Source organism: Hakea prostrata, chromosome 2 (genome assembly GCF_041222555.1).
Source record: "Hakea prostrata isolate BN-2017 chromosome 2, UWA_Hpros_2, whole genome shotgun sequence".
NCBI lineage: Eukaryota > Viridiplantae > Streptophyta > Magnoliopsida > Proteales > Proteaceae > Hakea > Hakea prostrata.
Window position 1 is genome coordinate 73,187,217 of NC_142601.1, and position 10,853 is coordinate 73,198,069.

At 36.3% G+C, this 10,853-nt stretch overlaps 2 protein-coding genes across 2 annotated transcripts; one reads left to right on the top strand and one right to left on the bottom strand.

Annotated features, from left to right (window-relative positions):
- Window positions 1-1,501: 1,501 nt before the first annotated feature.
- Window positions 1,502-3,163, top strand: LOC149026359 (S-adenosyl-methionine 4-1-methyl-2-pyrrolidinyl-3-oxobutanic acid methyltransferase-like). Its single transcript, XM_089143300.1, has 4 exons — window positions 1,502-1,641; window positions 1,766-2,170; window positions 2,277-2,528; window positions 2,617-3,163. The coding sequence occupies exons 1-4, from the start codon at window positions 1,567-1,569 to the stop codon at window positions 2,977-2,979; spliced, it is 1,095 nt and encodes a 364-aa protein (XP_088999426.1). The 5' UTR covers window positions 1,502-1,566; the 3' UTR covers window positions 2,980-3,163.
- A 4,902-nt stretch (window positions 3,164-8,065) lies between these two features.
- LOC149026360 (S-adenosyl-methionine 4-1-methyl-2-pyrrolidinyl-3-oxobutanic acid methyltransferase-like) lies at window positions 8,066-9,746 on the bottom strand. The gene is made up of 4 exons (XM_089143301.1): window positions 9,597-9,746; window positions 9,060-9,467; window positions 8,701-8,952; window positions 8,066-8,620 (listed from the first exon to the last, which is right to left on the bottom strand). The coding sequence occupies exons 1-4, from the start codon at window positions 9,669-9,671 to the stop codon at window positions 8,255-8,257; spliced, it is 1,101 nt and encodes a 366-aa protein (XP_088999427.1). The 5' UTR covers window positions 9,672-9,746; the 3' UTR covers window positions 8,066-8,254.
- Window positions 9,747-10,853: the final 1,107 nt, after the last annotated feature.

Sequence of the window (10,853 nt, forward strand, 5' to 3'; positions counted from 1 at the left end):
AAGAAGTAGATAGTAGACCAAACAATAGATATTATAGGTTTGATGAATATTTATGTTCCTCCCAAATTTGACTATTTTGGAAAATACATGTTCAAACTCCAAATAATTCATGCTTCTTGGGATTCCTCTCTTATGTAGTGTTTTAGATTTTTAAAAGGTGTGACAAATCCAATACACCAAATTAATTCATGTGTCTTATATCCACCTAACGGGGGTGGACGTGATGGTGTGGTATGGGCTTAGCCCTAGGCGTGGAAAACATGGAGTGCTTCAAATGGAAAAAATATGAATTTCTACGAATCTGGGTCACACAATAGTGATGTAGTCCATCTATAGATACTAATAAAATACATAATAGTAATGGAATCCACCTGTAAATACTAATAAAATAAATCATATGTGAAACCTTAGTAAATTTCACATGGTCCCATGAGTATTGTGTGGGGGAGAAAGAGAAAATAAGATAATACATTGTCTCTCGTGGAAGTGATGTGGACTCAATTACTTGAAGGTCTTATTTTGTTTGGTGCCCATCATCTTCATCTTCATCTTCATCTTCACTTACTTGAAGGAAACCAATATTTTCAGAGAAAGAAGTATTAAATCAATCTAATCCATCTCGTGTTCCACACGCACTAGTGTGGAAAGATGGTGTGGCATGGGCAAGCTCGGCCTGGCCCACTCAGAAGTCAGACGGGCCGCACGTAGCTGTCCCGATCTGAACATGGGCCAATCGTGCTTTTTTGTTTTTTTTTTGTTTTTGTTTTTTGTTTTTTGTTTTTTTAAACAATTTCTGCTTCCAATTGACGGATCTTAATTCTTAAATAGAGATGAAGAGTGAGAATATATATATTAATTATCTTTGAAACTTGGTCATATTATATGATAGTGCCGGCTGAATTCTTTTATCACTTCTATTCAAATTGATACGAATTCTGATAAAAAAAAAATGGAGCTGATGTTGGGGTGTTGTGTAATTAATACATACCATCTACAACAACGAATGGTTGAGATCGAAATCTCAATTGAAATTTTGATCATAATTATCTATTTCTAAAACCGTGAAGCATGCTTTTGTAAAACAGACGGTCGAGATAAAAATACCAGTGAAGTTTAGTCCGCAAAATGAGGACAAGAAAGCAAATGATGTCATCCATCAATTACGTTACGCAATTCCATCCATCCAAATAAAAGGTACGCAAAGAAGCTTAAAAAGATTAGAGCTTACGTGAGCATGTTTAATTATAATTATGTCAACATGTAGACGAGATTAAAGCTTACGTAACCATGTTCATGTGTCTTCTATATTATTAATTTTAATAATTATCTCCCTGTCGCTTGCCAAAAGTCTTTGCTTTATATCTTTTCTCAAAGACCCTAAGTCATTGTTTTATTTCTTCTCTTCCTATGACATACCTAGGTGTTTGGGGTGTGTGTCTACATATCTCTCTCTATAAATAGAAGAGAAACCATAGCTTCTAATTTGCAAGACATCCAACTAGCTTGCAGAGATCGATCATTCTCATACTCCAAAAAGATCGAAATACGAGCTCAAATTAGGAACTCATGGAGGTCCAAAAAATTCTTCACATGAACTCTGGGAATGGAGAAACTAGCTACGCTAGTAACTCCAAACTTCAAGTATCTACCTACCTACCTAGCTACACTCGCTCTTTTAATCAGCATTAATTCTCTCTTTCTAATTCCTTCTATTTATATTCATTTCCTCTAAGGAGTTTATGATTCAACTCTGGTTTTCAGGGAGCTGGTGATAACCAAGGCAAAGCCAGTGGTGATTGGGAGCATTTCAGACCTGTATATCACTAACTTGCCTCAGTGTTTAAGGGTTGCAGATTTGGGATGTTCTTCGGGACCAAACACTTTATTGGTGATCTCAGAGATAATTGATGCAATTGATGAAACATGCAATCGATTGAAGCTTAATACGCCTGAATTCCAAGTGTTCCTCAATGATCTTCCAAGTAACGACTTCAACAACATTTTCAAGACCTTGTTGCCAGCCTTCTACCAGCAACTAGAGAAGAAGAAGGGTAAAAAGTTTGGGCCATGTTCCATCACTGGACTACCTGGTTCTTTCTATGATAGGTTGCTTCCAAGCAATACAATAGACTTCCTCCATTCCTCTTACAGCCTTCATTGGCTCTCTCAGGTTCGCTAATTAATGATTAGTTTTTGCACCTCTATTAATTACATGCTTAATTGATAATATCCTTACTATCATGCACAGTCATACAAGGGTTGATTTACAATTGTAGGTTCCAACAATAGTTGAAAGTAACAAGGGGAGCATTTACTTGACAAGGACATCACCTCCTAGTGTGCTCAAAGCATACTCAGAGCAATTTCACAAGGATTTCTCCTTATTCCTTAGCTTGCGCTCTAAAGAGCTAGTACTAGGAGGGCGGATGGTTATAACAATGTTAGGAAGGAGAAGTGAAGATCCATTCGACAAAGAGGCATACTTTTGGGAGTTGTTGTCTAAGTCGCTTAATGACTTGGTCACAGAGGTATGTATGCTTAGTATTACTATCATGCATTCATATCGAAACCTAACGTTACCTGATAAAATTAAAATCTCTCTAAAATTTGTTTCAGGGTCTCATTGAAGAAGCCAAAGTGGATACGTTCAATCTGCCTATGTATATGCCTTCTCGTAAAGAGTTAGAGTATGCAATTCGCACAAAAGGATCGTTTGATATTGATCAACTAGAGATCTTTGATGTCAATTGGGATGGGAGTGATGATGATGAAAACAAGGGCTTCATGTTTGATAGACTTATAAGTGGCCAGAAAGTGGCGAGGTGTATTAGAGCAGTGGCCGAACCCTTGATCGCTTGTCACTTTGGAGATGCTATAATTGATAGTTTGTTCAACAAGTACATGGAGAAAGTTAGAGACTACCTCTCAAGAGATGAAGGAAAGTTTGTTAATTTTCTCATTTCCTTAAAAAGGATATGAAGCTTTAAAACTTTGAAAGGGATTGGAGGGTTTATCAGGATAATTTCTATTAGAAGTAAATAAGTATGTATTATGCGATAATTCTCACGAAGTATTTAAATCTCCTATGTAGCTAGAAATAAAATGTTAATGGTTCAAGCTAGAACCACATTTTTAACATAAGATTTGTGAACTTGGGTAGATTGATGGCAATTTAATCTATATTTGCATTTTTCCTTTCATTTTATTTTAATTTTTTTTATAAAGAATGAAAACTTCATTTGAGCAAGGGAAAAAAATTAATTTCAAAAGAAAAATGTTTGGAAAAAAGAGAATTTAAAAATCATGAACGGAATGAAAAGCACTATTCATACTGTTTTCATGATGGTATATAAAAGCAAGTATATTACTTAGTGGTCCTTCCCTCTTCACTCCCAACCCTCAATGAATAATAAAATGAAAAAATGGTTAAAATATTCAAAGTCCACAAAAAAAAGGTGTACAAGAACCTATTGCTAGGGAAAGCTAGCATATAAATCAATCTATGTAAAATCTGGACATTTAACCATTCAAGAATTTTGTTAGTAAAATCGGTTTATAATCATAACTCATAAGTGTATTTTTAGTATTATGACACATAACATTTTGATTTATTTCTCAAGTATATGCTAAAAATTGAAAACCAATTCCCTTTTCCATCTTAATTGCTTTCCAATTGAATATCATCTATAGTGACTCACTAATGGCTATGTTTTACTCTCTCCAATTGAAGTCCAATTGATCTAAGTCTTTTTCCTTCCTGATGTAATGAATTGGATATTTACTTCCCCCAGGGGGGGGTGGGGGGGGGCTTTGGGGGGGCCGGGGGGGCGGTCACATAATAGTGATGGAGTTCATCTATAAATACTAATAAAATACATAATAGTAATGAAATCCACCTGCAAATACTAATAAAATACATTATAGTGATGGCGTCCACTTATAAATGTTAATAAAATAAATTGTCTCTCGTGGAAGTGATGTGGACTCGATTTGTTGAAGGTCTTATTTTATTTGGTGCCCATTGTCTTCAATTACTTGAAGAAACCCTAGTCGGCCGGTATTAAGAGAAATGAGTATTAAATCAATCTAATCCATCTGGTGTTCCACAGGCAGTAATGGAATACTTAAATGCCACATAACACAATCCTAGGAGGGAATTGTAGGGAAAGAAATTACAGAGGATGTGAATCCGCAATAGCGTGGAAAGATGGCCGGTGTGGAATGGGCAAGCCCGGCCTGGCCCACTCAGAAGTCAGATGGGCCCGCACGTGGCTGTCCCAATCCTCCTGCTTTGAAAATAATAATAATAATTTCTGCTTCCAATTGACTTTGATCTTAATTCAAGAGAAGAGTGGGAATATACATTAATATAAAGGACTTTTAAAAAAACTTGGTACTTTCTGTTTTAGTGGCAATATTAATTAGTATTCTGTTTGGGTCATATCTATAATATGATATGGCTGGCAGGAGTTGTTTGTCTCGTCCATGCAAATTGATACGAGTTTTGATCGAGACGTTGTCTGGGTACGTGTTGCATAATTAATGTATAGTACTTGAGATGGAGACTTTAATTTTAACAGTTTGAAAAGTGTGAAACACGTTTTTGGAAAACGAACAGTAAAGATCAAAATATCGTCGAGACCTCGAACTCGATCGTTCACACACAACCCTAAAGTCGAAGAAGTCAGACCCTAAAATCTGGAACAAGAAAGCAAATGATATATCATCCATGACGTATGCAGTTGGAATTTCCGTTACGCAATTCCATCCATGCATCCAAATAATATGAGGTAGAGGTAGAGGTAGAGGCAAAGGCAAAGAAGCATACAAGATTAGAGCGTACGAGATTGAAGCTAACGTTCTTCGTCTTCGTCTTCTTTCGAATGTTGTATCGATCAGTAAGTTCAAGTATCTCCCTCTCGCTCGTCAAACAGAGAACGTCTCTGTTTTATCTTTTCTCAAAGACCCAAGTCGTTGAATTATATATATTTCTTCTCTTCCTACGTACGACATATATACCTAGCTTTGGGTGGTGTACATGGTTTATATATCGATCTCTCTTTATAAATTATAAATTTATAATACTCATCATCATATATACTTAGTTGCTTAAAACTCTTCTGAGACTTAATTACAGGCAAGCTAGCCATGGAAAAGTCCAACAAGTTCTCCATGTACACGAATGGAAAAAAAAGAAGAAGAAAAAGAGCACATTCACTGATTCACATACAAACAATTCAACCAACCTGAGTTCATTTTTCTAAGAGATTAGATAGACTTTTGGGTCTTTGCAGGAACTAACTAGTGATAATTAACCAAGAAGGCAAAGTCAGTGGTCACTGGTCACTCTAGCTGGAATCCGACACGTACTGTACACTACTACTTGGATGCTTTCCTGTGTCGCATATATATATATAGCTTGTGAATCTTAGAGATCTAGCAGTGTACCTTAGGCGTATTGTAGCTAGCTAGCTAGATCTCTGTTTACGTGTACACTTTAGTTTCTGGTAAATAATTTTTTGGACCTCCATGAGTTCCTAAGTTGAGCTCGTATTTCGATCTTTTTGGAGTATGAGAATGATCGATCTCTGCAAGCTAGTTGGATGTCTTGCAAATTAGAAGCAATATATGGTTTCTCTTCTATTTATAGAGACCCAAACCTAGGTATGTCATAGGAAGAGAAGAAATAAGACAACGACTTAGGGTCTTTGAGAAAAGATATAAAGCAAAGACTTTTGGCAAGCGACAGGGAGATAATTATTAAAATTAATAATATAGAAGACACATGAACATGGTTACGTCAGCTTTAATCTCGTCTACATGCTGACATAATTATAATTAAACATGCTCACGTAAGCTCTAATCTTTTTAAGCTTCTTTGCTTACCTTTTATTTGGATGGATGGAATTGCGTAACGTAATTGATGGATGACATCATTTGCTTTCCTGTCCTCATTTTGCGGACTAAACTTCACTGGTATTTTTATCTCGACCGTCTGTTTTACAAAAGCATGCTTCACGGTTTTAGAAATAGATAATTATGATCAAAATTTCAATTGAGATTTCGATCTCAACCATTCGTTGTTGTAGATGGTATGTATTAATTACACAACACCCCAACATCAGCTCCATTTTTTTTTTATCAGAATTCGTATCAATTTGAATAGAAGTGATAAAAGAATTCAGCCGGCACTATCATATAATATGACCAAGTTTCAAAGATAATTAATATATATATTCTCATTCTTCATCTCTATTTAAGAATTAAGATCCGTAAGCAGAAATTGTTTAAAAAAAACAAAAGCACGATTGGCCCATGTTCAGATCGGGACAGCTACGTGCGGCCCATCTGACTTCTGAGTGGGCCAGGCCGAGTTTGCCGATGCCACACCATCTTTCCACACTAGTGCGTGTGGAACACGAGATGGATTAGATTGATTTAATACTTATTTCTCTGAAAATATTGGTTTCCTTCAAGTAAGTGAAGATGAAGATGAAGATGAAGATGATGGGCACCAAACAAAATAAGACCTTCAAGTAATTGAGTCCACATCACTTCCACGAGAGACAATGTATTATCTTATTTTCTCCTTCTCCCCCACACAATACTCATGGGACCATGTGAAATTTACTAAGGTTTCACATATGATTTATTTTATTAGTATTTACAGGTGGATCGACTCTATCACTACGATGTATTTTATTAGTATTTACAGGTGGATTCCATTACTATTATGTATTTTATTAGTATCTATAGATGGACTACATCACTATTGTGTGACCCGGATTCGTAGAAATTCATATTTTTAATTTCCATGTGAAGCACTCCATGTTTTCCACGCCTAGGGCTAGGCCCATACTACACCATCACGTCCACCCCCGTTAGGTGGATATAAGACACATGAATTAATTTGGTGTATTGGATTTGTCACACCTTTTAAAAATCTAAAACACTACATAAGAGAGGAATCCCAAGAAACATGAATTATTTGGAGTTTGAACATGTATTTTCCACAATAGTCAAATTTGGGAGGAACATAAATATTCATCAAACCTATAATATCTATTGTTTGGTCTACTATCTACTTCTTCTTCTTTTGTATCCGAGGTTCTTCCGGGCCAGCTTGTGCGCACCTTGATTACATCCTAAAAGGGGGAGCTTTGTTGTCTACAAGGTTGAATCCATTACCTCTCCACTGAGAAATATGGCTCTTACCACTCTACCAACCCTGCATTGACAAACATAAATATGGTATTGAAAAAGTTCTGCCATCTACTTTTATTGCAAAGGAAACATACTTGACTTTTGGGTTTAATTTCTTTCAAGATTTTATATATATATATATATATATATATATTCTAAAATGCTATTTATTTATTTGTCTATTTTACCATAAAAGTGATAAATCATAAAAAAGATAATCCATTATCTTAGGGCTTGTTTGGTTACATGAGTCTAGAAATTTCAAATCTATAGAGTCATAATTTAGAAAATTAAATGCTTGGTTGTGGAATGAAATTTGTGTATTCATCCTAAAAAACTATTTGATCGATGTGATTTTTGTGAATATGCAAATGTATATCTTTTTTAAAATCTATGGATTTCACCATTTACCCATAAAACTACATTTTCACATTTTTTTTGTGTAAAAAGGTGAATCTCTAGATTTCATGAATCTTGAGATTTTTACAACCAAACGGGTATAATTCTCAGATTCATGAATCCAGAGATTTGAAATCTCTGAATTCATGTAACCAAACAAGTTCTTAGGAAAAAGACAGATTTTAATTTGCAGGCTTACAAAAACTGCAGCCAGTTGCCGGTCAGGATTTTGCCACGTATGAAAACTTAGATCGGAAGGCTATGATAAAACATGTAGGATATATATGTAAATATAAGAATTTTAATTTTACATTCAAAAGTTTAAAATTTTCTAAATTCACAAAGTGAAGTCCCTAATCACCCGATTTTGATTCCCAATTTCCAAACCCTCACTTGAACTTCCCAATCCCTATCCCTCAGGTCCCGGCGACTTCACTCATCGCTAGCCAAAGATGTACTCGTATCAAAGCATTTCGGTTTTATTAAATTGCCATCAATCTACCTAAGTTCACAAATCATACATTGAAAAATGTGGTTCTAGCTTGTACCATCAACATTTTCTTGGTGACAATTACAACATAATACATACTTATTTACATCTGATAGAAATTATCCTAACAGACGTTCCAATCCCTTTCAAAGTTCCGAAGCTTCATTTCCTTTTTAAGGAAATGAGAAAATTAACAAACTTTCCTTCATCTCTTGAAAGGTAGTCACTAACTTTTTCCATGTACTTGCTAAACAAACTCTCAATTATTGCATCTCCAAAATGACAAGCAATCAACGGTTCAGCCACTGCCCTAATACACTTGGCCACTTTTTGGCCACTTACAAATTTATCAAACATGAAGTCGGCCTTGTTGTTATCATCATCACTCCCATCCCAATTGACGTCGAAGATCTGTAGTTGATCAATATCAAACGATTCTTCTGTGCAAATTGCGCACTCTAACTCTTTACGAGAAGGCATATACATAGGCAGATTGAACGTATCCACTTTAGCTTCTTCAATGAGACCCTGAAACAAATTTTAGAGAGGTACACATTTAATTAGATGACGTTAGGGTTTGATATAAATGCATCATAGCAATTACACACCTCTATGACCAAGTCATTAAGAGACTTAGACAACAACTCCCAAAAGTATGCCTCTTTGTCGAAAGGATCTTCACTTCTCCTTCCTAACATTGTTATAACCATCCGCCCTCCTAGTACTAGCTCTTTAGAGCGCAAGCTAAGGAATAAGGAGAAATCCTTGTGAAATTGCTCTGAGTATGCTTTGAGCACACTAGGAGGTGATGTCCTTGTCAAGTAAATACTCTCCTTGTTAATTTCAACCATTGTTGGAACCTACAATGTGTGAACCAACCCTTGTATGACTGTGCATGATAGTAAGGATATTATCAATTAAGCATGTAATTAATAGAGGTGCAAAAACTAATTATTAATTTGGGAACCTGAGAGAGCCAATGAAGGCTGTAAGAGGAATGGAGGAAGTCTATTGTATTGCTTGGAAACAACCTATCATAGAAAGAACCAGGCAGTCCAGTGATGGAACATGGCCCAAACTTTTTACCCTTCTTCTTCTCTAGTTGCTCATAGAAGGCTGGCAACAAGGTCTTGAAAATGTTGTTGAAGTCGTTACTTGGAAGATCATTGAGGAACACTTGGAATTCAGGCGTATTAAGCTTCAATCGATTACATGTTTCATCAATTGCGTCAATTATCTCGGAGATCACCATTAAAGTGTTGGGTCCCGAAGAACATCCCAGATCTGCAACCCTTAAACACTGAGGTAAGTTAGCGACATAAAAGTCTGAAATGCTCCCAATCACCACTGGCTTTGCCTTGGTTATCGCCAGCTCCTGAAAAACCAGAGTTGAATCATAAACTCCTTAGAGGAAATTAATGAAAATAAATAGAAGGAATTAAAAAGAGAGAATTAATGCTGATTAAAAGAGCGAGTAGCTAGGTAAGTAGATTAGGTAGAGTACTTGAACTTTGGAGTTACTAGCGTAGCTAGTTTCTCCATTCCCAGAGTTCATGTGAAGAATTTTTTGGACCTCCATGAGTTCCTGAGTTGAACTAGTATTTCGATCTTTTTTAAGTCTGAGAATGATCGATCTCTGCAAACTAGGTTAGGTGGCTGTCTGTCTTGCTAATTAGAAGCTACGGTTTCTCTATCTTCTATTTATAAGCTCTGAGTGAAGATCCTCAGTCGACGCATGCTCTTGCCATCATTCACGTTGATCATCACGCCTCGCACTGTTTGAAGTCTTAGTTATTTAGAGTTAGACTACACTTTCGGTTGGCCAGAGACCTATCAATATCATATCAATGGTCGAAAGAGAACCAGAGAACCGCGTGCATGGCACCGTTCTTAATTATTGATCGAAGGGAGAAAAATATATCCTCACATTTTGTGATTCTAATTTGTTGCTGAACGTACGTGACTGCTTTGTTTTTGTCAAAGTGAACGTCCGTCCACAGATATTCAATTATTGTACGTACGTTGTGAGCATACATGACGTTTTCCGGTAAAACAAATTAATTCAAAAACTTCACGGCTTCAACTGCATTGTCTTTGTCTCTTTGTTTACCATGCATCTTTCATATTCATTTGCTTGCCTAAAATTGTCAGGCTTTGTTTGTGTGTACGTGTGTGTGAAACCATCCATTATCATTTCCTTCAAATTGTCAAATAACCTGTGTATATATCATATATGCTGCGTGTGTGTAACACATGGAAGCGTGTATCTTGAGATGTCGATCTCCACCGAAGGTTCACGTGGAGCCTTTGTCTTTATTTATCTTAACACTCAGTGGCGGAGGCACGTTGGGACCGGAGGGGCCATGGCCCCCCGGATTTTTTTTTTCTGTGATCTTGACTTAGTATCATGAACTTGTCTATTATCTGATATATGAAGCTTTCAACGCTTTTTCACCACATTTTGTATGAGAGCCAGCCATATTAGAATTTATGGGATCATGCTCCTAAATTATCTTGAGTCCAGATCAGATCACCTCTCCTGGCGAGTTTTGACCACAGAAATAGGGGTAGGTCCACTGGATCTTCATTTTCTATTAATTTTTAATATTTACCTAAAGAGTCCTATCCCTTATTTCAGTGGTCAAAACCCAGCAAGGGAGGTGATGCAGGCTCCTCTTACACTCAATATCCCATTCAATGATCTTATGTGGAACGAAAGCGTGATTCTCACAGTAGTTTTGGACTGTCATGGTTAACCCAC